Source organism: Grus americana, chromosome 19 (genome assembly GCF_028858705.1).
Source record: "Grus americana isolate bGruAme1 chromosome 19, bGruAme1.mat, whole genome shotgun sequence".
In the NCBI taxonomy this organism is placed as follows: Eukaryota; Metazoa; Chordata; class Aves; order Gruiformes; family Gruidae; genus Grus; species Grus americana.
Genome location: NC_072870.1, coordinates 5,785,867 through 5,813,527, shown reverse-complemented (window position 1 = coordinate 5,813,527; position 27,661 = coordinate 5,785,867). Strand labels below are relative to the sequence as shown.

Below are 27,661 nucleotides of genomic sequence, written 5' to 3'. Positions count from 1 at the left end.
CTGCCCTGAGCAAACAACACCTAATTTTCCACAGGAACCTTATCAAAATTAATGGGAATATAGTCTTTCCTGCTGTGCATGGTCTTCTGAAAAGAGACTACTGCAGACTCTCTCTTGCATCTGCTCAAATACTTCTGAAATTCACGTATCACGCTGAAGTCACTATCACACAATGTCAGCTATCATCACCAGTTCACTACCATAAGCAGGTGAACAGAGGTGGCAAACTGAATAATACCCTTTTGTCATCATAAGATCCTTTTGGAGGATATTATTTATTTCATCTTATTTTCACTTTCCTTTTCTAGGCGTGGAAGGCTTTTTTCATGATCATAGGATAAAGACGAAAGTAGAAATAAACCAATTCCCTTTCTCCAAAAGGCTCTTTGGCCTTTAGGTGTATTAGTCTCAGATCAGACATGCTTGCAGGACCCCAGGCAGCATACAGCACCACTGAGTAAGCCCTACTCTACCTATCTGTCCAGAACCAACATGACAAATATCTCAGTTGGAATCCATTTAAAGTGGTCCCTTGTGGCAGTCACCCAAATTTTGCAGCACCAACAGGCAGATTTTCTAAACATTGAACACACAGACCCATGAAATCATTCCCAAGCTCAACTGCTGATATTTCATGACTGGCACTATCTGGAGTCAGCTCTGCTTAAAGAAGGTTTGGTGGGGGTTTTTTTCTTATCAAAATGCATACTTTTCAAATTCTATTACAGAAAGGGTAAAGTCAAGCTTTGAAATAAAAAGATTTAAAGCAAAAAAGCTAAAAAGCTTTAAAGTAAAGCAAGTAAAGTAAACCAAGGCCATGCATGGCCACTACTCAGACAGGAGGCTATTTAAAACCAACATAGCAGATGTTGTCAGTGGTTCAGTGCAGCACTCCCCTCTAATTAGCTCTGCCCCAAGGCATTGATCCCAGAGATCCTGCACTGTGGTGGGCATCATTTGCCACAGGAAGAAGGTGCCAACGGTCGCAAGGATTTGTGATGAAGTCTGGGTAACTGTTCTGAAGAGAGCGGTGGTGCCACCAGCTCTTCCGCCCTCATTAGATTCCATTTTGAAAAAATTGTTCGTAGTACCTCTCAATTCTTGCACAACTCTATTTGGCATGATTTTTATTCACTTCTTATCATCAACCAACTGAGGAGTTAGGTGAATTTTTAACGGAGGCAGCCTCAGGACATATTTCAGAGATGCGTTTAGCGTTGGTTTATGTCAGAGCATTGAAAGAAACAGACAACACTCCAAAGCCCTGCTCAGTGCAGGAGTACAGGCAAGATCAAAGGTAATATAAGCTACAGTTCATGAACTGAGCCACATTAGCCATTACTAAATCACAACACCAAGCCCTGAGCCAGGAGTTTTCCAAGTATAATTAGAACTGTAGCCTGGTGGCTCTGATTCTTCAGGAAGAGAATGTCAGTTCTCCATCAACATTCCTCAAATCAGCCTAGTTGTAGCCAAACACCACAGAGTCAATAAAATTCATGTTATAATTTTAAGTTATGCATTGGCACAGAGTTATCTTCATATTAACAACTTCACCTTTCCCCTAGTTTACACCTCCTAACACTTCTCAGAACACATCTCATCATTGAAAATGCCACGTAAGAGGCGAATATATAAGAACCCGATATTCGGAAGTACATCCTTACATATTTCCCTTGGCTTTTTTATGCAGGAGAAACCTTTTATTTATTTATTCACTGTGAAGACCTTTACTCAAAACGTTGGGTTTTCTTCTGTAGCCAAACTACTGCCCAGCTCTTGTTAGCAAGGAAAACACTCCTGCCTGTGAGTTAGCCTAAATTGGGAGGGGAAAAAAATAACCGGAAAGCAGAGATAACCACCATAATTTTGATTTAAAAGATCTTGATCCCAGGCTATTAAGGTGATAAAACCAGGCTCCTCCTTTCCAGCAACAGAGCCCAGCCCTTGTCTGTGATTTCTGCTGAGGATGGCTGGCTAGGTCTGTATCACTACTACAGGCAACTACAGGCAGAGGTATGAATCAAGTTTTCCAGGACTCACCAGTCAGAAGTGACTCACATAAACCCTGGATTAGAGCACTGGGATTGCTCTGCTTGTTGCTGATAAGCAGCTGATTCCCTGCATACAATTTCACATTCAAAGCAAGGGGACTGGAAACCTTTCCTGTCAGCCCTGCTCCGACAGGCTCACAGAGCAGTGCGTGACTTGCTAAGCTACACCCGCAAGCAGTGGTTCTACTGAAAAAAAGGAGTTTGGCCCCATAAAACTGGCATCAGCAAATCAGTCTTCCCCTCTGCTTTGCGGATTCCACTGCACAATATAAATCTGGAGGTAAGAGGCGCTGGCTTGGGCTTATGCTATTCAAAAAATCAACGTAGATCACATCTACGTTATTCCAAAAGCAAAAGCTGTCAAGGTCATCTATCAATACATATCTTTTTTTTTTTTCTGGATTTTTATAATATTCATTATTTCTGCCTTGCAAAAGAACTACAGAATAACACACATTCCATAATTAGAAAGCACTTGGCAAAGATACCATGGGAAACAAACCACCCTAAACAGGCCAGGAATTTGAGAGCCCTTCCTCTTGCAGGTCAGAGGAACATCTTAAATAAAAATAGAAATTTCTTTAACCTATCACACATGTTCTGCTGCCCAAACTATACTGATTTAAAACTGATTAAAATGCCTCGCATTCCTAAGACACCCTATAGCAGAAACTGGAAGTTCTGAAGGACATTTTGCCCATTGCTTAGGAAAAAAGCCCTGTTCCAGCAGAGGATGAACATCTGACTGCACGATAACTGGATAAATCAACGCCGTGCCAAAGAACCAATACTAAATATTGTAACAGGTTTGATAAGGCAGAACCTCTTCCCCATACCATCAGCTCTGCTAAGAATTGTCTGGTTTCTACCTTCTTTTTGTTCATATTAACACATCTCCTCTTTCCCCATGCAGAGAGTAGCCAGCTGTCCCCCAAACAAGTAGTTACGAAGAGAAGCTGCACATAGGGCATTGGTCACTGGAGACACAACATTGCTGGTCAGTTATGAGACTGAGACCTCTAAAGGTTAAATCAAAAGCCCATCCTACTCACTCAAAAGGTGTCTCAAGATGGTAAAGTTCCTTAACTTTACTGCAAACTTCATGACATCACCAGTTCTCCAAATTCTCCGATTCTCTGTGAAGGTGTCTGCACGATTATAGACAAAAGCTTAAAAACATGATAGGTGTGGCCAAAAGGGTTCAAAAACCAGAAGACAAAGAATATTTAAATTATTATTTTGGATTCTAATTTATGCTTTGTAATGCCTAAAACTGTCAATACTGGTTTTGTTTGTTTCAAGAAAGGTTCAACAGTGAGAACACTAAACATCTCTTCTTCCCAAGCTCAGTCCTTCACAAATAAACAATAATATTACAAAAAAATGGAATATTACAAAAAATTAAGAAGGAGATGCACACCTCTCCTTGGACTCCTACACTTTCTCTGTAAGTGCTATTTACTATTTTGACACCTCTGATGCTAGATGCATTTGAGAAACAGCAGGTTAAAAAGCACATACACAGCACTCATATTTAGTTATGGCTTCTGCACACACACAATAATTCTGGGTCTATGACGTGAGTGAAAACTGTAACTGGGTTAATCTAACAAATTAAGATAAATTTTCCTTGTTGTTGCTCTCTGCTGAACCAATGAAACAGAAATGGATGACTGGCTTTGACAGTGACCATCAGAACAAAGTCCCACTTTAGAATTACCAGATGCCCTTAATACGTTGCCAGTTTGTCTCATGCACGTGGCTACCCTCACTGCGTCCCACTCGCGCTGCCCTGAGTTACGGCTCTGTTGGGTGTTTTACTGGGCTGCAAGACAGCCGCCTCTTCAGCTGATTTTACAAACACACTCGACCCGTTCTGAATCCAACAGTAATTGTTGAACTTACTTCAATAGCAAAGAGTTTAAAAACAACAATTAATTCAATTTGATTGCTTTGCCCTTACTTTGATATAATCATTTTAAGCAGGTCCCCTGCAGAGTCTGTGGCAAGAAGAAGAAGAGCCGTTTTGAGGGAGCTGTTAATACAAACAGCCTGACTCAGCCCAGCTGATGCGCATTCCTCCCAACTGACTTTCTAAACAGTCACTCCCAGTGGCCAGACCTACATCTTCCTTTTAAGGGGAAAAAATGTTTTCACAGGAAAAATTAAGTGTTCAAAGCCTGCACGTATCTCTGGGCTTTCAGTGACCAATCTCTCCTTTAAAAACATGCTCTTGTTGCACACAAAACAAAAGCTTCTCCCTCCTTAATGTGTAATTGTTCCTCTTTTTTAACACAGCCATTAGCTTTCTATCCATACCCTGGCAGACCCAGGTGAAATATCCTATCACACTATTTTTCACACAAGCCAACACAAAAAAGAGAATTTGTTTTCCAAAGCCTTTGGACGGCTAAACCCGAGAGAGAAAAAGATCGCAGAGAAAGAACAGGCAGAACTTACAGGCTGTAGCCAACACTTTACAGCTCACATTGGTGCCTGACAGTTCCTATTCCTTCAAATTTCTTTTTCTGCATTTCTCAAAAGAGGCTTAGTGCTAGAAAGGGATTAAGACTGGAAAGCATATCATAACAAAAACTTCTTGTTCTACTGACACTAGATAAGGAAAGAGTGAGCACTGGTGCTTTGCCTGCATGTTAGATGAAGGAAACAGGATTTCCCTGTGCTACTCCCTGAGCAAAGATCCCAAGGAAATGTTTCTAATAATAGGAAATTACTATATAAGGCCAGATCAGCACTAAACTGTTTGCAGTCTGGAAAAGAAGAACATACAAGAGGACCGAGAAGGGATACAACTGGCAGAGCAGTTCTTCGCACATCAGTACACTTCAGGAAGGCCTAAGGTTCCTCTCCATAGAGACGGGCAGCACTTAACCTGTGACTCTTCTCTCCTGAGCAGAGAGGGGCCTCTCCCACAGCCCAAAATAGAAAACTAAATCTACAAATTAGAGCTGCTCTGTCCTTTTTCTATCATGCCCTTGCTTTTCTTTATAGGAGGAAAAAGAACAGGCTTTAAAACCTACAAAACAGCACCTGCAAAGCGAGGCTGAGCACATCTCTGATATGGAAAGGGCAGGAACAGACACAGCCACATCGTAAAGCATGACGTGGCCAGTGCTAACGCAGAAGGAAGGCTGACAGCTCCCCTACCTGCCCTTCCTGGGCAGGAGATCCATCGAGCACAACTGCTTGCTGCTGCGTTTTGTGAACTGGACAGCTCTCTTGCTCATTCTCTAAAGATGTTGGGGACCTGTGGAAGGAGCCATTGAACTTAATTTTCAAAGTGTTCCCACATGATTGTATGTATTAATATCTTGCAGGCCAATAGTTTTAGCAGCAGTTGCATGTAACTACAATGCGCTGTGTATGTCTCAGCAAAACTGTCAGACTGACTTCTGTCTGGAGCTGTCTGTAGCTCCAACACACACTTTTCGCTATCACTTCAACAGCCACAAAACCTGCAAGCCCAGTTAAAGGCAGATTTTCCTCCTTCTTATACAAATGAAAGGGAGTTCCTACAACAATGCTCAAAAAGACCTCGTTTGAATAAAGTGATACAACTGGAACATTTCCCTGTGATCCCCGGACAGGGGTATCTTTCAATCTCTGCTTTGTCTTTGGATAAGGCCAGAAGCTTTCACCTCCCAGAGCAGAGAAGCTTGCTGAGCAAACACAGTCTGACACAGACCCATAGCTGCCACAGAAACGAGTACGATATACATTCCTAGATGTGTTTATCACCTAGACTTTTTTGACAGCAATAGATATATGCGACAAAATGTACAAATAATTTTGCATCCATAGCCCTGCTACACCCTATCTCTCTTCTGCCTACAAATGCAGCCCCTGTTACACAGCTTCTAGAGGAACTTGAGGCCAAATCCCAGCCAAGATTTTCAGTGTGTTAGCTGCTAAGACCTCTTTGAGCTGAAATGGTCACTTTGCCACAGCAAAACTCGGCTGAGAGCCTTAAAAAAAAAAAAAAAAAAAAAATCAAGCTAGGCTACCCTTATAAAAGATTTAACAATCACACAGTAAGACAAAGTTTTGACAGCAGAAGCACTATTCCACATCACAGCATTAGGAGCTTCACAGCCTCGATGAGGGTGAGATTTACAATTCCCTACACAGTTCCAGAGGATTGCTCCAGTGTAACCAGGTTCTCGGGTATGTTCTTCACGGTTGCTCATACCTTGCCCATGTCCCCATACCACCTGGCCAGAAAAGGGTGTGCACTCAAGGGTGTGTTAAGCTTTCCAAGGCATACAGCAATTCTGTCCCAAGAGGATGTTTCATATTTGACTTGTGGTCAGTGGTATCTGAAAGTTAATTAATTTTGGAAAACATGTTTTGGGAACTAGCTCCCTGTGCCTTTAAGCCAGTATGAAGTCTCAACTTTAAGCCTAGACCCTAACACTATTGTCTTCTCTACTTATTTTTCATGCCAAGTCAAAGGATGCAGTCAGTAAGTTTTGTTCAGTTTCAAAAAGTCTGATCCAGGAGAAATAAGACATTTGTCTTGGCTCTAAAAAGTGAGAAGAATCGCAGGTATGAGACTAGGAGTCTGGAAGCAGAGATCGGCCATCCCTACTACTGTTATACTGATAGGATCCCAAATTTCCCCCATGCCACCATTGATAATCATAAAATTCTTCTCTAGAAGAACTGTCCATTTAGAACTGCTGACACCAAACCAGTAAGTTTAAGCTGCTTTATTTTCTTTAGTGGCTTAAATCTGAAACCTAGGGAAGGCTATGTAAATGACATTATTCTTAATTGTGTCAACACATGTCATTTTACAGAAAACCAAATAACAGATTTATCTACTATATCAGACTGCTTTAAAGGAAACAACTTGACTGACTTGTCCCTATGCTCTCCTTTTTTCTTTTAATTGACAACTTTCATCAATGCAGTTTTGCATTAAAACAAACCACACCCGAAACCAGACCATTTGGTACTGTGAAAAATAGTTCGAAAAGGAAATACCTCCCTGCAAAACAGCCAAATGGAATTGTTTCTTTCAGTTAATGTGAAGCTTTTCCTTTTTGTAAAGTCTGAATAAAGCTATCGTTGAGCTCCTATTTTGCTGTCAAAGCCATCAACTTTTCTGCTATGTGGAGACTGGAGCACAGGTAATACCTAGATTAAATTAGTATATTCAAGCTTCCAGTGTCAGAAAAATACAGGCCAAATTGCTAAAACTTTCCTTAAAAGCACAGGAGAGAGGATCACATATGGAATGTATTTCCTGAAATTGTTCCTTTTTTTAATAAAATCGTTTGTACGTGAGTGATGCCCCAACAACTACTCCTACTCCCCACTCCTGTTAGTGTAATAACAAAATCCCTAATGTAGAAAATTTATAGCAGCATAAAGATGTATATATCAGTATAATTTGTACCCCTCTAATTTGTACCCCAAATTTAGGGTACAATGACATCTATCACAGGGTTGTTCCATGTAATGTCTATAGGGTCCTTAAGGAAAATAACTCAACAGGCCAATCTGCAAATATTCTTGCGACATTTCATTCTGATGCCAGAAGCGGGCGATACCTGGGAGAAACAAGTTCTTGTTTTCTTTCTGGGTGTGACTCTCTTTTAATGCAAACTTAGCAATGCTGTAAGCAAACTACAAACTACCAAGTGGAGCCAAGTTCTGTGAGCCCAGAAAAAGGGTACATTCAATGTTTTAGACATTCAAACAAGTGGAGTAGTTTTTAATTTGATGATTGATAAGTGTGGAGTTTACAGGCACAATTTGTACTTCTACCAGTTTTTTTTTTTTCCTCTGTTCCAAACTGACTTTGTTGGCCTAAGGCAGGCAGTTATTTTGGGACAGTGAAAAGTTATAAATAAGTTCTAATAAAACTATTAGGAACACATATGGTACTGAACTACTTTCAAACCCTTCTTTGTAAGGGAACAAAGAGCATTTTACATTTATTGTGATGGCATTAAGTCCCCTATGAAAAGTTTAAGGAAGGAGTTCCAACAACAGTCTGGCGTAAAACTAGATCATGAACCGAAAATAAGAATATCCAATGATGTAGACATTCCAGATTATGCTAAAAGAAATGGCCTAAGCCATTTCCAAAAGCAGACGAAAGAAAAGTAGACACAGAGTGCAGACTGGCTATCTGGCAGCGTGTCAGATTTGAGGCCTGGCAACCAACAGGAGCACGTGGGCAGATGATATTGCAGCTGGCTTATGTCTGAGCTGCTTCCCTTTACCCTGCCTGTTCTGTTGCTTCTGAAAAAGAGGGTAAAAGCCACCAGATGAAGGGTATTGTCCGAGGTAATCTCCTTCGGACCAGTCTGATGGTACCCCAAAAATCCCACAGTGAACAAAGTCTTTAATGTTTTTGTGAACTGCAAACATTTTTATCCTAAAATAGATATATTCTCAGTTAACAGTAAACAGGGAATGATGAGTTGCCATCATGTTGGCAAAAGTATTCCCGGACACCTGAAAAATACAGACATCATTTCAGAAGGACATCCCACATCCACTGGCATCACCTTGCACTCATCAAACGATCCAGAATAGTGTTTTCCAACATTTTAAAAATTGATACTCCTATTGAATCAAAGCTACATTAAATCAAGATTTTTCAAAGTAAAAGAAGGAGTATCACATTGATGTTAAAAAAAAATAAAAATCATTGGCTTGCAACTTAGTAAGCACCCTTTGAAGTGTAAGGAATACCTCATCTCCAAGACATGGTTTAAACTCCCTGCTCACTCAGGAGAACTACACTATCCTGCTCACATCATTTTCAAGTTTTTCTGCGTTATCATGGACATAGATTTAATCAACCCCCTTACCCCCAAAATACACACTAAAGGATAATCAAGGAGCCTAGTCCTTTGTGGTCCTCAGGAATGCATGTTCCACACCTGGATAAACATGGGCCTATGCAGTGAATGGAAACATTCATTCCACAGCTGTGGCTAGGTCCAAATCCTTCCTTTCTCTCGCTCTGATTTACTTATCATCCTGCATTGAGTGCTTAAAAAACCGCTTAAGTCCTACTGAGGCAGACAAAATAGTTAGCCACCGGCAGGCCCAGCAATCTTCCTATTGACCCTTTACATCTACCATATCAAAACAAACTTCTGGGCTGTGACCTCCAACTAAAACAAGAGATCCAGAAGGAATTCACAGCTGCATTACTTGAGTATCATCAGCTGGTTGTGACAGTTGTGATATTAACAGAAATATGAACTGTCTCACAGCATTCTGCTCTCCATCAGCAGATGAGGACCAGCACCCCTAAGAATAAGAGACAGGAAAGGGTAAGCACCCTGTTGTGCTCATGCACAAAAAAAAGTGAAAGGTATCCTTCTGCCTTGAGGCTACCAGCGGTAGGTGGGAGTCCTTTCCACGTAAGGCCACATCCTGCTAAAAGTACATGGATTTGGATAACTCATGGAAGTTGAATATCTTTTGTGCTGATGCTGTCTGAGCAAGCCCCACTGTCCATGGTAGCCAGGACACCAAAACTGCCAGAAGTCTCATCCCACTGGGAAGTAAACGCTGTCTTTCCTCTGATTCGACAGGCACAGATTCTTTAAGACCCCTTGGGGAAAGTGAGAAATCCAGGGTCATGAGGGACTCAGAGCTCTTCCCTGAAAGAAGGGTCCAAGAGTCTCAAGAACAGGTATCTCCCATGGAAAATCAGTACCTATTATCAAAGACTATAATGTAAGAAATACACACAAAATGCAGGCAGCAGCTTTGGTTCCTTTGCTTAAGTTTTCTGTCCTAACAGCTCTCAGGTATTGCCAGGGCAGCAGCACTTGCTATTGTAGGAACAACATGAGCACAGCCTTAGCTCCAGTAACGAAAGGAGACTGCAAAAAGATGAGAGCTGATAAAATAGGCACTGGAAGCCCTAGATTAACTCTGCTTTGCTGAGGTCAGTGGGAGCTCTGCCATCAGTTTCAGTTGTGTTGGAGTACACCTGTGGCAGGAAAAAAGGTTAAGCTCCTTTAAATCACCTAAAGAAAAAGAAAAGCATCAAAACTTGAGGGTTTGTTTCAGGAGCTATTGTTTGTATGGCTGAACTAGAAAAACAGAGGGACACGGAAGTTCATCACTGTAAATTATTGATCCACTGCTTTCTAGACATTGAAACTGGTAATTAAACAAATGGTAAAAAGATACTTCATCAATTATAGAGGTGTCACTTTAAATTACACTTGCTCCAGGATGAATAAAACACAGAGATTAAATGCTATGGGTACTTCTTCATGCGGGCAGAATTCTTGTTCAAAATCCTCACTACAACACTGATTCCAATTCTCTTATTTCACTGCTTCAGAGCTGCGTGCTCTTTGCACATATTAAGCTAGATAAGGGGAAATGAGAGCTTTTGTTTCACCAATCTTTTTTACACAATGTCCAGAAAGTAGAGTCCCATGGTCAGGAGAGAGGATTTGGAGCTGAGACTAGTAGGATCCCGTTTCTGCTCAACATGATTAGTTATATGGCCATAAGTCAAGGCTGCAGCCGCTGTGAAAACAGCCCTCCCTCAAAAATCAGACCAAGAAAAAGTTTTGTCTACTAACAGCCAGTTGTGAAATCTGTGAAATACTGGGCAGACATTTGATACCGGTAGGTCTTACAGTTTTTAGAAAAATACATGCATGTACACACCCTCCACTACCTAAAATAACACTGGCAAGCTGCATCTGAAACAATATTATGATGACATGAAAGATACTCTTTTAAGCAGAAATCATGTCACAACCATAATGACTACTCAAATTTGATTTATGATAAATTTTTATATCAGGGTGCATGTCTTACTGCATCAAGCATAAAGTTATCTCAATTTCACATGCTAAACATTATATGAATGTAAAAATATACTTACTCTAATACTCATTTTGAAACAAAAACAATATCCAAAGAAGAGCTTGGCCATTTTGCAATTACTGGCACAGACACTCTCTAAAACCATTATTACATCTCTCACACAGGTTTCACTCCAGGGGGAAAGCATTTATTGAAGGCTGAGTTCATCAATTGATTGAGGTAGGTCAGGGAGTATAAATATTCTAAGTGAAAGACTGCATAAGCAGATAGCTTAAAAGTACATGGAAAAAACCCTAACAGGTAGACTCAGTTGGCATCCTTCACCGAGCAGAAGCAGCAGTGAAGCAATAATGTTAGGAGGCAAGATCAGGGAAACAGAAGTTGCTGGTGGAGCCAGAACAATCCTAGAAGTCAAACAACTTGCGCTTGCCATGGGAAGAACTAAAGGGATACCCAGGTGGGAGTTCAGAAAGGAAAGGCCAAGGTGATGAACCTCAGAAATATGCTGTGGAAGCTGGAGATGAATGTATCATCAGCTGATGGAAGTATGGGAGTGGGGGACAAAGGCTGGACAGTAGAAGTTTTGTGAAGGAAAGAACACCAGCTCTTGGTATGGGGACAAGAGAATCCAAAGGCTGAGCTGACTCTCCCTACCACTCCCCAAATAATGAGGCTGAAGCACAAGGAGAGCAAGCTCTCCTGTGGGCCTGATGCCAATCGCTCTATGAAGCTTTCCTTGCCTGTTCTAAGGAGAGTTACACAATGTAAGGCTTTATTCATAAGTGCCTGATGGCGTCCTGTGTATACAACAGCTCCTACCAGCAGAACAGTATTGGTGGGAAACATTAGGAAGAGTGTCTAAGAGAGATAAAGCCTTTGAGTTGCAGACGAAGCTGCCAGCCCTCATTTCCAGCTTGTCAGAGCAAGTCCTTCTTGAAGTCAGCAGCCTGGAATGAAGAGAATCTGGCATTTGTGCATGTATGTATGGTTCAGACAGTCAGGGCGGAGCGGCTGACTTTAATCATACTTTCCACAATGGCGGGGGGGAGTGGCAAAGTACAGTGAGTGATGGGCGTTATCTGCTATATATTCACAAATTCCTCTTTGACTTTGTATTTCAAGCCTGACCTCTTCCTGCTTCCACTGGCCTCTACAGGAGGAGGGGAAGGGGGAGCACACAGAACTGGAATTTGAGAGTCCTTCACATTCTCAGGATTCCCAGCAAAGGCAGCACACACTTGTCTGGTGATCTGACAAATTCCACATTCTGGAGAACTACTGAACAGCTGATGGGTCACAGGAGTAGCTACATGCAGGTATTACCCTTCCCTGCAAAGCTGAACCCCACTATTCCAAAAATTCACTAATCCAAGTGCTAACCCATCACTGCCTCTGCTGCTCCAGCTTACCTGCTGGGTGATAATCTTTGTGTTTAGTATATACATTTTAAAGTTGTTTACTTGCCTTTTGCCAGAATTTTTTTTTGGGGGGGGGGATAAATCAATAGAGCATCTAAAAATATGGATTTGCACTAGCAACTGCCAAGCTTTTTTAGCTTGTTATGAAGTCTCTCTAACAAGAATGCTAGTATGGTATCAAAAAGAAGTAAAGCTCCAAAATAGTTTAATCCAGCTGCCCACTACTGTGTTAGCAACAATACTCTAAAGAATTCCAGTTCAAACCCCTTTCGGTTGCCTTCTACCCTCACAATGAGGCTACAGTCCACTAAATCACATGGAGCTTCAATTCCTTCTAGAAATAGCCTCGTGAAGTTTCTATTGCAGGATGGCGTTCCCAAATTTGTTTACTTGGGTGCCACTACCGGTGGTGACAGCAATAGCAGCTACAAATTGCAGGAACCTGCATGTATGCCCAGAAAGGGCACACATCCAGATCCAACCTCTCGCACGAAAGGTTTTGGCAGCAAAATGAATTCCTTTCTCCTTTACCCTTTCTGCCTGTGTCGATCACATCATCACGCTCAGATACCACAACGCAGTAACCTTGTCCTACTACTCCACGCATATACCTTGCTAAAGAATCCCAATGGGCCCAAAAGTCCTTTGAACCTTTAGATCTGTTGAAAAGCAGTGCAAAGCAGGCATCCCTGCACCCTCAGCTGCACAGGGCTCCAGGCCACCATTGCACTGGCTCTCCCAACCCCCTTCCACAAACTGCAATGCTCTGGGAAGCAGCAGAGGTGTATCTGCTCCAGAGAGAGCAAAACATAGTAGATATGAGTGCCCAACTGGACCCCTCTGACTCAGGTATACTCCCCACTTTGAACACCAGACACTCTTGGGTGCTGCTTAGGCAAGAGGCAGAACAGACACTGGTTTCTCTTGATTCAGTCTCTAAGCATGTTCACCTGGCTGTCTGCACCAGGATTTATCAGTGTCTCTCTATTCCTGACCTGAAACCATGTTAATGGGCAACAGCAACGCAGGCACTCCATGGGCAGATGGTTACGGAACTGCTTAGGATCTATAATAAGTATTCTAGCTTGGGAATCCCCATTACAAGAAGTGGAGTGGAGATAGTGTATTCTATTTGTAAATCTTAATAAAGCCAACATTTAGAAGACAACTAATTACCATTTATGTTCCAAACAGCTGGCCTAGCTCCACATCCACAGGCTGAGAGGTTTTAGTGCCAATTAGCCCACACACTGGGGCACAAAAGTCACCCAGTACAACTGCAGAACCTTCTAGCAAACTCAAATTTCTCACTACCACTGACTTCAAGGATCAAAAACCAGTAGCATAAGAAGAGAACAGCTACACAAGCCATCATTCCCCCAGCATTACATTACAGACACTTCTCCAAGGTGAAAAGAGCACAGCAAGTGTCCCCCGAGGTGCCAGAGTGCAGTCCCAGGCTGCTGTAAGTTGGCCTAGATAGCTGACATCACTGTGATGTGGCCCATCCTCTGTCCCCAGCTGTGCTTGTCCTGGTCATCTCCCTGCTCTGTACTGGGACAGGTAACTGTTCAGCTCTGTGATGAGACAGTTCAGGGAACTAAACAAACAGAAAACTTTTGTTTTGTTCTTTCCTTTATCATTATTTTCCAAACTTTGTTTCAATTGATTCACCAAAGGGTCAAATGGATGATAGTGCAGGTACAAGGCAGGGAGTGAACTACAGCAAAACCAATTTAAATAGAACTTCATGTCAGTATAAGCTTATCTTAGATGTTGCAGGAATACATCCTCCTGGCAGACAAGAAAGGAAAGGGCATTTCATTAAAAGTTACGTGGATGAAGCTGCACTCTCTGGCTGCTTGCTTCGTCCTCTACCCTTTACACATATACATGCCTCAAAATGTTTAAAACCTTGAGAAGTAAGGCAGGTGTATTATTACCAGCAGCAGGACAAGCCTAGGAATGACACTAGAGACCACAGGAGTGTCAGCTGTAGTGTTCCAAAATCAGGAAATCAACAATACAGATTACCTAACCTGACATATGTGGGTATATATGTCACACCAGATTTGGCAGCAGAAACATGCCTAGCTAATACATTGGTCTGCTATCCAACAAGATTGTGAACAACTGACATGCTTTGGCAGGTGCCTTAGAAATGAGGGCTGATGATGCTGCACTCTGATTGCAAGCAGAGAGGAGGGTGGGAGGGGGGAAGCCTGCTTCACACGCTCATCACTGTGCCAGTTACTGACCCAAAGCAACCCTCCCATTCCCTATCAATCTGCAAATCTCAATCTAGCCCACACTAAACACTGATTGATTTTCTATGCTACAGAGCACTGTGTCACATTTGTGTTGAGTAACCACCAGTACAGATAAGTGGTTTGCAATTAAGATAATTTAGTTTGGGGCCAGTGAAAGCGTGCCCTGAAAAGCACTTCCGAGAGTTCAGCACAGTGCTAGAGAGAATAACCAGAGAAACTCACTGCTCAAAACAGAAGGCTAGGTCTCAAGCTGACAGCTACTTTTAGACCTTTATACCAGAATTACCTTCCCAGCCTATCCAAAATAAAAAGCAAGATTTGTCACAACGAAACTTTTCATTGGGAAGTAGTAGCTTGCTTGTACGATGCTCAGAAAAAATTTCTTCCTGGACACCCGCACTCAACCTGCAGCAACAGCGATTTTCTTCCACTCAGGTGGTAATGTGATCCTTTCACAGAGGCTATCTATTTCTGATGGCAGACTATTAGTATTTTAGGCAAAAATGCATTCAATGACAAACAGCCAATTTAACTGAAGCCTCTAGAAAAAAAGTAAACCGTTATATGAGCGCAGCTCTTGAGTTCCATGACTTCAGCCTGGACATAGTTCACATTCTCATCCTACACAGAACCACTTTGAGGAATTTTCCTCCCATAGCAAGCTGAGCTGAAAAAAGTGGTCTGGATAGCAGCAGTTGCCAGGTAAATATATTCAAGGCTTAAGGTTGGAAGGATGTCCCCACCTAGACATGGAATCATCAGAGCAGAAACAGACACTTGGCAGCTGCTCAGGTTTCAGTTTAAAGAGATCGATCAAACACGCCCTTTCGCTCTGCAAATTTTTGCATACAGAACTTCACATCTCTCGCAACATTTCCTCTTCACATGGTGCCCTCATGACCAAACTACCAGAGCATCACAGAGGCCCTTACTCCCAACACTCCCTTCCTGCCCGGCTCTCAGCACCAGGCACCCCTGCTCTGGTAGCTCTCACCGACACTGTAGAAGAGCTGCTCATCTTTGACTCTTATTTTCTTTATTGTTTTGCTCTCGTTTCTATTTCTTCATTGTATCAGGACACAATTATCTCAAATCAGATTAGTTTATACTTGAGACAAATAATGTCTGAAAGCTTTTCCTAAATATACAAATGGCCCATAACCATCATCCCACGCACTCTTTAATTATATGAGGCAAAAAGAAAAGATACTGTGCTCACATCATTCTTTTGTCACAAGGGGTTTTTTCTTAAATGTTCTAGGGTCTCTAACACACCTGTTTTAGAAATACCTCGTAAAAGTTCATAAATTATCCCTTCCATTATCCCAAATTGCTCCTAGGTTTCTCCAATCCCTGCATAAGAAGTGATGAGAGCAATGTTTCTTCTGTGAATTGAGCAGACATCTTGTTGGTGATCTTAAAGGATAGTATTTTAAGGTACCCAACATCTAACTGACAGGCAGCGCTACTGCTCATCCGTACTTCTGTAACAATCAAGATTTCAAACAATTTAAAGAAATGCTTTCTGCTGGAAACCAAAATTGTAAGTGCTGAAACTAAGGACCAGCTGAAATAATAAGAGAGCCAAGATACAGGCATTCGTCCTTAAGTTACTTCAGAAGGCTGAACTTTAATTTTCTTCAGGTCTGCTAATTATCTGTGGATCCACTACTTCAGGAGGATGCAGAGACAAAAAGGAAAGCAAAATAAGATTAGCTGGATCTATGACACAGGCTTACTTTGGCCTCCCAACCTTTTCTGCCTCCCACACCTTTTTATCCTCCAAAACTTTTTCAGCCTCCCTTTTCTTCTTGGCCTCTACTTTTCTTGCTGACCTCCCACACCATTTTGGCTTCCCACTGCTTTTTGGTCTCTTACTTTTCTTATTGGTGTCCCACCCCTTTTCAGTCTCTACTTTTCTTTCTGGCTTCCCACCCCGTTCTACCCTCCACTTCTCTGCCTGGCCTCCCACACATTTTCAGCCTCTACTTCTCTTTCAGACTCCCACGCCTTCAGCCAGCACAAAATATTAAAATCTCCTTAAGGTTATGAATATGAAAGTTCCTTATCCAATCAACAGTGTCTCACCTTGATATGTGCATCCATACTTTGGTTTCTCCTTCTACACCCTAGCTGACCAGAAACAAGCTAGCTTTCATCCAGACATCCTACAGTCATAACAGCACACGTTTATGCCCAAGGAAGCACGCTGACTCCCTCAGTAAGTCCAAATCCTGCTAGGACTCTCATAGCACTGTACAGTTAACTGTGTTAATGGAAGTACAAAAGTAAAACATGAGAAATTCTGAGATGGTAAGCAATGCTTTCATAAGGTTTAGGGGTGATGCAAACCCCCACCATGCTTGTTTAAACAAATACTGGATGTTCTAGCTTTGCTAATGGCTCCATAAGCTGCTGTTCCTATCCACAAGCTTTCCGGACAGATGATCAGCAAGATTAAAGTTAGAAATCATGTGCATTCCCACAGCGTGCTACGATCAGGCACACAAAAACTCTATACTTCTCTGTAGAACTTGCTTTTGATCCCCTCATCCAACTTTAAGAGCAATAAATCCATGCACAAATAAAATGGGGGTTTTGGAAGTCACGCAGTTTATGTTTGCCCTCATATTCAAATGAGACCTTGAATTTTCCTATTTTCAAACAAAATTGTGGCCAAAAAAGCTTGTGACTTTAGGAGAAATCAAAAATATACATTTTGAATACACAATTCAAAATGCAGTGTTTGGTTTACTTAAGAAACATGATAGGTACTTTTGTTGTTGTTGGTTTTGGAGAGGTCCAACAGATATAAAACCAGTTTTTCATTACACATTACTTTGCTTTTCCAATAATCATATTGCTCTGAATCTTCTCTTCCAAGTTGCAATAGTCTTCTAATTACGTAGTACTTAGTAGCTTTGAAGGAAAGAAAACTGACCACAAAATTCAGAAATGCATAAATTCAAAGGAAAGATCTGAAATATCTTCGAAAGTTACATTTTAGCAGTCCAAACACTCATCCCACACTGTCCCTTCACACGCGAGTCAGGTACTCAGATGCCCCCACCTCATTCCCACGTGAACAAACCGATGGACAAATCCTATTATATTGCATTGTGTGCACTTGGTGTTGTTTGTTCAGTACTCCAAAAAACCACCAGGTATAAAACCCCCGGTTATGATTACAATCTTAATAATTGTAATGAGTGGGTAGGAAAGCTACCTGTAATATCCGTGAGAAAACAACGTGCTAACACAACACAGCAGATAAACAGTCAAGAAAAGGCAAGAAAACTGCTCGGAACAAAACTTCAGTGCTCGCTTAAAAGAAGGCAAAAGAAACATCTGTTTTGCTGTCTAAGTTCCAATTCTGTCAGAGAGAGAATTCCTGGCTTCCTGGTGCAAAGGTGTGGCTTTCCCTCCCAAGATGCAGAAGAGGCAATTCTGAACAGACTCCAAAACCCTAAGAGTATAAGACAACCTGTTATTTAAAAGAACAAGATGCGTGGACAGAGAACAAGGCTTTCTGGTCTCTAATTTGGGAGGTTCAATAAAACTTCCCTAGAAAAAAGAAAACAATAATTTTGTGCAACAATCTTTCCTCTTCTCAAAACTGCACCATTGGATACATCAGCCTTTGCTGTAGATCAAAAACTGAACTGCAGAAATACTACTTATAATGCAACATGGTGTGGTGTTGCAAATATGTATCAATTCTTGTTTTTAAAAAATGTTGATTATAGTATACTGCCTTATAATGCGTGGAACTGCATATTTTAGTTATTAAAGTTAGCAAACAAGTCTGGCTGTTGAAAGTCATTTCCCTGAGTAAACAATGACTCAGAATACACTGTATAATGCAGAAGTTATTAGTTACTGTTAGCAAGTTTAAAAAACCCAACTCGCAACGCTATACAAAGACATACTTCAGAAGGAAAAATAGTTTTCCTCCTACTTCCATGGTTCCAGTTATACTGTTTCAGTGGAATTTAATTTTCTAAAAAGCTAAACAGATTGCTATCTCCTTATTATATAAATGGACATTGACTTAATTGGACCCTTCAGCCATGAACAATAAGCACAGTGAGAGAGCTGAGTTTACCCTCTTTTCTGTTCTCAGTTTGTCATAATAACTCTGAAGTAAAGATGATTCTTCCTTGGACAGGAATACCCTATCTAGACCAGGCAGAAGGTGGTAATGAAAACAGACGTAAAGACAACTATAAAATATTGAGTATATGGTAATGAAGAAAAAAACGCAATTGTAAGCTCACCAAAATCCTCTGACAAACGCTGTTCTCTAGCTGAAATACAGCTCCTTCAATAATCCTCCTCCTCATTAGTAAAATGGCCAAATGCACCTGGTGATTGTCAGCTGGCATCAGGCACCACAGATCACTCTAATGAAATGCAACCTCAGCTGCTAAGACACAAAGGTTTCGCTGAAGTTTTAAAACCACTACAAAGGCTATTCTTCAACTGTCTCAAAGATTAGGACCACATCTCTATATTACCTTTTGTAAGGGTGAAATCCCTGGTCAGATATAAGAACACTACAAGGAAATACAGAGTCAAACATCCATGGTAAACTTTTACCAGAAAAGTGCCTCCAAAAGAAATTACTGAAATCATAATTTAAAGGCACAGCCTTTTAAAGGAGCTATAGCTTATGAGGTCCAGTCTGCATCCAAACAGCAGGCTGAATGCCATCAGAACTGTGATTTTGTTCACATGCATCTTTTTGCCTAGCAGCAATTTTTGAAAGCTCTTTTATGGAGAAAGAAAAAAAAAATCTGTTTGGGGCAGCAGGGATAGAAGATTTCTTTGTCATTCACAGACTATCCATTTTCTGGCAAAAATCAGAGCACATTATGACATAACATTCTTTGACACCTACAATTACACTGCCCAATTGGTAACAAAGCTTTCCAATAACTGCAGGCTGCTGTATCTTCCAGCTCCAGGACCTTAACAGCCTAGAAGGCAAATACCATAGCACTCCAAAGGTACTGCCAAATGCTAAAAATCTATGTCCATTTATTATCAGCTGAACTGAATTACAGGAAGGGCGGTGGCCAAGCTGGACCACGGTCAATGTAACCAGTTAAAGGGCTGCAAGTGTCCCAGTGAAGAACAGCTAGCTGGTCATTCACATGTGACCAAGTGCTTTCCTAAAGAAAAAAGTGGCCAGGGAGAGCTATCCATGCATGCACAAATGTCACAGGAGTTCTAAGTACTAAACTTTATCGCCTTCTAGTACAGGAATTTAATACAGGACAGACTACACTGAAGACATATAGTAAACAGAAAAGGTACTGGCCCTGCTGCTCCATATTGTATTGAAGAGTATTTAAATAATGCAGGGCAGGGCTTTAAAGAATAATAAACCTTCCACCCCCACAGAACATGACTCAGTTGCAACAAATTACTTGAGATATGTCCACTCAGAACCTTCTGTCATAATAAACTTTGTTAGCCTTTCGCATTTACTTACACTGCTTGCTTACATCTTAATGCTTTCTGGGAAGAGCTGGCCACCTACCCCACTAATGCATCAACAAGGAGTAAAGTATGCAGAGGAGGGCATAGCAGGATATTTTCCAGCAGAGATCATTCAATCCAGACAGAGGCACAGTATGAGTGGCTCCCTCTGGGCAGAAAAATAACTGTATTACAATCTCACAGAAAGACAACCCATGCAAACCTCATCCACTAGAAAAGATGATAGAAGGTTAGATGTATGGTTTCTATCAAAGTCAGAGAGCAATCCTAGTTAAAGCCAACCACATCACTCACAAGTTGGTTATAAAGCAGTATATAACGCAGTAAAACCCCTGACGGAAGACAAATACATGCTATAATTGCAATTGCTTTAAGCCAGTACGAAGCACCGCTGCTACCAACAGAGCAACCCCCACTCGATCCCAGCCATCGTATCCTCTGTGCAGGCGGAGACGTTCATGTGCTCACACAATGACCTGAGCGGGAAACTGCTCCAGACACGTTACCTATTTGTTTCACTTACTCAGTGAAGTAAGAACTTGGATCAGTTCTGAAAAGTTAACCACGTTTCACTGTCATCAATAGAGGTAAGCCAAAGCACAATATGAATGGTTTTCCCCTACAGCAACATTTTAGAAACGTACAAATATGCCTTTATATATGGTTCTTTAGCTTGCATGAAAGGACAAGTGATTTAATTACATTTGCATCACATACAAAGGGCAGTATGACACACCATCCTTAGGAAAAGCTGCTGTGCTTTAAGTTCTCTCCACTTCTTTTTCTGCAGCTCCAGTAACACATTGCATTTTCCCAAATATAAATTTGTCCTACAGAAGGCATTAGTAATTTGAAAGCACCCTCTGAACAGTTCTTATCTGTTACTCCTTCAAACTGGGAGGCAAAGTGCTCTAGCCAACTGATCCTCAACATTTTGCATGCGGGAACGATTCAAAACTGCCAGGTGAGAGCACTGGGCTGAGGGAGGGGGCAATGGACTGAAACGCAAGGGAGCGATAGTTTTTATGTTGCTCTGTGACCGTGGCCACCTGCTGCAGTTTGTTTCTCCTGCATTTGGTGGGAGACTGTCCCATTTTGACAGTGGTAAAGGAGTTTGTACAGTTCCTAGAAAGCATGCAATTCCCAACACAGTAAGGTTAGGTCCTATAAGCAACATGACACTACAAAAAAAAGAAAAATCCAAAATGTCTGAATACTACTGGAACAAGACTAATACTACTTTACCTTTGCATAAAGGCACCCACAGAGTTTGAGCTTATTTGTAGAAACACACACCATATTTAACCTGTTATTAAGCTTTCTCGGCCCCTAGTTTTTAACTGCCCTTCTTCCCATGGGCTTAGATCAAATTAAAAAAAAAGGTCTTCTACCTGGCTTGAATAATTTTGTCAGGATCTGTATAATTTCTCTTATAGATATAAACTCTGAAGATGTATTGTAAATCACAAGCTTCTTTGCTATTAGTTAAGCAAAAGAGAACAGAAATCGCACACTCGGGATCCTGAGTCACATGGGATCTCTCACTCCCTTAGAATATTATGATTCAGACTTTTTTTCTTTAAAAAAAATATATATCCTTTATGTCATGATAAATTAGGATAGCATGCATACAGTCTAGCACTCCAGTGGTCCCTGCTATGCAGAATAGAAGATTTACAGGCCCTCCCTAAAACACAGGATTATATCCAGTATCAAAACTGAAAATCCTTAAGTGTTACGACAGTGGTTGCCATACCAGGGCCTACTGTAAAAATTAAGAACTCATCAGTTCTGTAAGCCTTAGGCAGTTTCTAAAAGAGTTTTGAAAAGGTGCTGACAGCTGGTAATTGTCTAATGCTCCAAATGGAGATGGAAGAAAAATGCCTTCCTTCCCAATTACTCTAAGATGTGGCTCTGTTTTCATGGCTTGTCCCACCAGCCAAGCAGATTTTCTCATTTGTCACTTTCTAAAACTAGGCAGCTGCTACCTACAAGTAGTTCCGGAGAAGCCTTCCACCTCAACCGTCATAGGAAGAATAAGTACCAGAATAACCTCTGTATTGTATCTCAGAATCATTTTTCTTCTGTAATCCTCCCAAACATGAGGATGCAGATCAAGCTGGCTTACTTGGAAAGTTCAAGTTACTAGAACGAGACATTCATTCAGCACAGAGCCAGACTCCTTCCATAAATCACATATTAGAAAAGGGGAAGGCTGGCACAGAAAGTAGCACAACAGATGGGGACCCTTAAGTCTTAGCGGGGACACAGACCTGCAGTCTAGGATATAGAACTTACGGTGTTTGACAACATTTCCACCTATAAGAGGGGACTAAAAATAACGAGGTTTTTTCATGAAGTGCTTTTAGGCACCTGTGCAAGCACTGTCAAACAAGGAAGAATTATTCCAGCATAAATTTAAGTGCTGTATCAACAGCAGGACATATCACCAGTGAGCACTCAACAGCAGGAAAGCGTAGAAAACAAGTTAGGTATGCACAGAAAACCATTCTTCAGAAGAAGGCAGGACCTCCCTGACACATCGGCCACGTTTCAGCTCAGGAGCAGCAGCCTTTCTCTTGCCCCCACGCCCAGGCACACCCTTTCTCACTCCAGCTCCGGCTTCCCCTGTGAGCCTCGGCGGGATTCACCCCGTCCCAGGCAGGCGCCCGGCGGAGAGCTCGCCGCATTTGGGATACAATCAGGGAAGCGTTACGGGAGTGTATTTAGTAACGTTACGGAAGAGGAGGGGAGGGACTCCTCCGGGCTGCCGGAGACATGCCGTACAGCCGCCAGGATGCCGGCTGCTGTGAAAGGGTCATTTGTTTCTACCGTGGAAATTTTGGAGTTTCCGGGAAGGTCGCTGACTTCAGGGGAACGGCCGAACCGCGGCTGTCCGCCCCCCCACACCGGGGGCGCCGTCCGGTGCCGCCTCCGGCTCCCCTCTGCACCTCCCGGCGGCAGCCCCCGAGCCGGCAGCGTGCTCCCGGCAGCCCGCGGCCATGTGGCCGAGCCCCGGTGCCTTTCGGCGAGCACGGGGCGGCGGATCGCGGCCGCGGTCACCTCTCCCTCGGGCTGCGGCCGGTCCTTCCCTGGCCGGCCCTGCCCTCCCGCGGGCACGCCGCTCGCCCCCCCGCTCCGCTCACCTGAGCTCCGCGCCCCCCCGGGACGCGCGGCTTGGGGCCCTGCGGCGGCTCCGCGAGCGCCTCGGCGCCGACTGCCCACGGGAGCCCGCGCCGCGCCGCTAGTGAGCATGTCCGAGCGCCGGGCATGCGGAGTGCAGGCGGTGAGGCCGCGGCCCTGCCTCCGCCCTCACCTGCCGTCAGCCCCGCGGGGCGGGCCGGGCCGCGGCCGCGGAGCCCAGCAGCTCCCCCCACACCCCGCTGCCCTTCTCGGCGCCGCGGAGGGTGGGAGCGGGCGGCGCTGGGCCCCGCGGCCCCCTGACCCCTCCTCGGGCCCTGCCGGAGCGCTGGGCGCTGGAGGCAGGAACCCGCTCGCCCTGATTACATTGTTCAGGACAACAGCATCCTGCTGATAAGCTCCTCTACCAGAATCGGTTCGCGTTCCTGTTGCTTAAAATTACAGACGCACCTGTCTCCTCCAGACGCACAACAGATAAACCTCGGACACTGGTGATAATTTTACCATCCCCTCCCCACCGACGCCTGTTTGTGGGAATCATCAAAAGTGTATCCTTCTTAGAAGGATGAAGGGTGAAGTTCAACTCTGGAGTGATTCCCCAAAAAGAGTGAACTCAGGTAACCATCCACTCTGTGCAGCAACACGCATCCTGGTTCATCTCACACACACGTGAAATACCGAAGGCACTCCAGCCAGGACCCACAGGAAATTCTGCATGTGATTTAATTCTAACAGAGCAAACATACGGACCTGAAACAGTAAAGCCCTGCACTTTCCATTCCTGCAGCAGTTCAAAGTATCAACTAGAAGCTTCTGTATATTAAAGCACAGTACATCAGAAATTCCTTTTCTCTGGCCATTCCCGCAGCACTAACAGTGCTTGACAAATACAGACCACTGTTCTCAAAGTAGCAAATTACAGTTTTATGGACTGTTAATCAGTATTTCAAACTTTTTAGAAAGCTGAACCAATAGCTTTTCTCTCTCTGATGTCTCCCCCAGGATCCTGGCACACGCTATTCGGGATAAGGTTTAAATGAACAGTTTCCTCTGGGAAAGACAAATCAGTCCCACCAGTATCCTCTACTGTCACTGCAAATAAGTCAGTCACATTCCTGGACCTTTTACTGGAAACCAAAGAATACCAGAACTGCCACTATCTTCTCTTCTGACAAGGCAGAGCTCTCAGGTTGTTCTGAGGTAAAATGACTCTACCTAACCGCTGTGTAATCCACACAGTAAATGTCTTAGCTAATTTTCAGATCGAGTTTCAGATTACTTACTAGAAAGGCAATGCTAGGAAACTGGAGTAACGTGCACAGATGTGCACTTCAGTACGTGATGGGTCTCCCCAGAGCAATCTGCTACCAGAACTGAAGATATATTAAACAGTTCATAGGTACCTATGACAGATATAAATTCACAGTTGCATTTAGGTACATTTAAAAATAAGGAGGATTTTAAAAAGGTTTTTTCACAGTTCCTTCTCTTTAGACTCTTTTAATTAGTAAGTATACAAATCCAATTAGAAAATATTCTGACGCAAAACACACAGAATGGCCGTTCCTTCCAAGTACTGAAAACTGAAATTATTCTTATAAAAGTACTGTGTTTTTCTTAACTATTTACATCTACCGTGTCAAAACAGAAATAATCAGCTCATGGATTTTTCCATTTGCTTACAAACAAACCCTGAACTCAAGTTAAAAAAAATTACAAGCTAACAAAATACCCAGTTCCTCAAGTGCATTAATATGTTCCTCTACCATTGAATTTTTGATATGTGAACCTTCCTATAGCATTCACGGCATGAATCCAGTGACAATGTGGACAATCAATATTGAAGAGGATCAAAATACTCTTTTCAAAGCTGCTTCCCTTCCTTTGTAGTTTGAAAGTGCTCCCAGAATTCTGATAGAATAAATACAGCTGGGCCAATACACCAATGGCAAGTCACGCCAACTTTGGTACGCTGATGTATTTCTACAGGAAATACACTTTAATAATTTTCTAAACTCCCAGTCACTTAATATTAACATTCATTGCTACTAATTTCATCCTAGTGAGAGAAAACTGTTCACGACACAGCTACAGTCACTCCAACAACCAGCCAGTCTTGCATAAGCCTCATATTTTTGCACTGGCATTTCTCAGTACAGAATAACGGTGACTAAGTTGGTTATGGTGTAACTAACACTACAAGAAGGGAAAAGAGAACAATAAAAAGCAGGCTTACAGTCTTGCGTTCTCCATTGCAACTAACCACGCGGATGATTTCTCCTGTAGGAATACATTCAATTTGCAGTTCCATTTTGCCAAGGTAAGTTAGTAAATCTCTCTATTCTTTATGGATAGTTCTGATTTTGAAGCACAGCAGTGGAACTCCCCGAGTAGTCTGGGAGAAGACCTTGACTAACTGCAAACTTTGGTTCAGAGCCCTGTTGTGAGAGGAAGAGACGAACCTCTGTATTTATACAAAGTCTAGGTGTGAGCTGAAAGAACAATTAAGTTCAAGACTAGTTTCCACTAGTTACAATGTGTCAAGACAGTTCCAAGAAGCCTAAATTTATGTTCATGTTTATTGCTGAAACTTTGTTGATGTTCCATTTTAGTCCCAGCAGACTTAGAAAAGTCAAGTCGCTGCGGATGCCGTTTCATAGGTATTAGCACGAAACAACCATACAGTAGATTTTACAAATCTACCAAGAGATTTTATGTAGAAGAGATTCTTCATCTTCACCTCCAAGATACTTGGTTTAGAGATAGAGCAATAGAAAATATTGATTGCTCCCATGGTAACTACAGGAAGTTCTTCAAATTACTGTAGAACTAAAATCATTATTAATTAAATCCTTGAGTAGTTAACTAATCATGACAAAGGAAATTAACTTGCACATTACTGCACAAAAATTCCTACTATGAATATGAGAAAAATAACCTAGTGAACACTGGTTTAAGTGCAATTACAGAGCTTTACTATAGCCATGTCATCCATTAATGCAGTGTCTAGACTTATGACCCCCCCCGTACACCTCCCAACAGATGCACATATCCTGCCAATGACTGGGAGAAAAAAAGATCAGTCTAAATATCAGGTATTTTAAGACTTGCTGTTAGGGGACAACTCCTTCAATCCTCTTGGAATAACCAAATTTGAATTTTCAACTCTATGCCAAACCAATTCCAGATGATACCACTTGTCAAAAAATCTACCTAGATGTTAAGATTAACAAGTACCTGGCCATGCAAGAGCAGACACACAGAACACCATTCTGTTCAGTAACTGAAAAGAACTGGCCTGTCACTGTTTTGTATTTCATGTCTGGAATTATTCTTATACTTCCCATAGCTGTTACATACAAGATTGTTCCAGTCCAATGATTGTTTCCTTGACTACTTACTCCCCAATATATGGTTCTAAAAGAGATTTTATCACATTTAAAACAACCCATCACTCTCACTTCCCCAAACAAAACTGCCCTACTGGGTGATATGGAGCAATACCTAGCCTATCTTATCTACCCTTCCTATATGGAGAAATTACAAAGATTAATAGTCTAGAACATGAGGGCTGTTCAACTGGAATGATTTCGGTGATGCAGATACCAGAATTATGTGCAAAAAACCTTCTGAAAATGGGCTACAAGTAAGTGAGAACAAGAGGAAAAAAAAAAAAGGATAAAGAAAGTAGAAAGAGGCTGAAGGGAAAATATGTAAAAGAGATAACAAAATAGAAGAGGGAAGAGAGGAACATGGTGTGCTCTCTGCCAAGACCAAGCAGTACACTTTAAAACCACAGTTACAGTAAAGCTTGTATTCAAATAACAATGCTGAAACTTTCCATACTAGGGCTGATGTCTGTATTTGGTAACTTAGTTTTAAAGAAAGTATGGTTAACAGTTAAAATGTTTGCTATTATATTTTTCTTCTTTTGGTGGTGCTAGTAAATTCTTATTTTCTGAATTTTTCCTGCACCTCTGCATTTCCTCTCACCAGTTTGCATTCCCAGATCTCATACTTCCCCTGACTTCACTCTTTTCCTCTAGCGATTCTTCCAACCTGTGCTTCAAATGCTCCCACACAGGTTCTCTTGCTACTTTCTAGATTGCACATACAAGATACTCTTCTAATGGCAGAGATCTTCTAAGGGGAAGATGACAATTGCGCCATAATTCAGAGAGGTGGGACGTACACACCTCAGACACATGACTTTTCTTAAGTTGAAGCAACTGAGCAGAGGAGTTCTATATAGTTCCTGAACAGATCATTTTCCAGAGTAACTCAATGTGTACTGCACATTCATCAGGTGGTAAGTGCCACTGCCTTGGCTGAACAAAGCAGCTACACAAAGAATGGCTTATACTGCGCTACTGTATGCCACACAACTCTAATGTTTGAGCTTGCAACTGAAGAGTTAAAGATAAAAGAA

General features: G+C 42.1%; 1 protein-coding gene across 2 annotated transcripts in view; it reads right to left on the bottom strand.

Moving 5' to 3' along the window:
• Positions 1 to 25,675, bottom strand: part of MYO1C (myosin IC) — a 59,411-nt gene extending 33,736 nt beyond the window's left edge. The window contains exon 1 of one of the 2 annotated variants that reach the window (XM_054847990.1): positions 25,469 to 25,675. In XM_054847990.1, the coding sequence (XP_054703965.1) occupies positions 25,469 to 25,543 (75 nt within the window). In that variant the 5' untranslated portion in view covers positions 25,544 to 25,675. Of the gene's footprint in view, positions 1 to 23,237; positions 23,467 to 25,468 lie in introns of those variants that run through there. The other variant, XM_054847988.1, reaches the window with a different exon arrangement.
• Between the last annotated feature and the right edge of the window lie 1,986 nt (positions 25,676 to 27,661).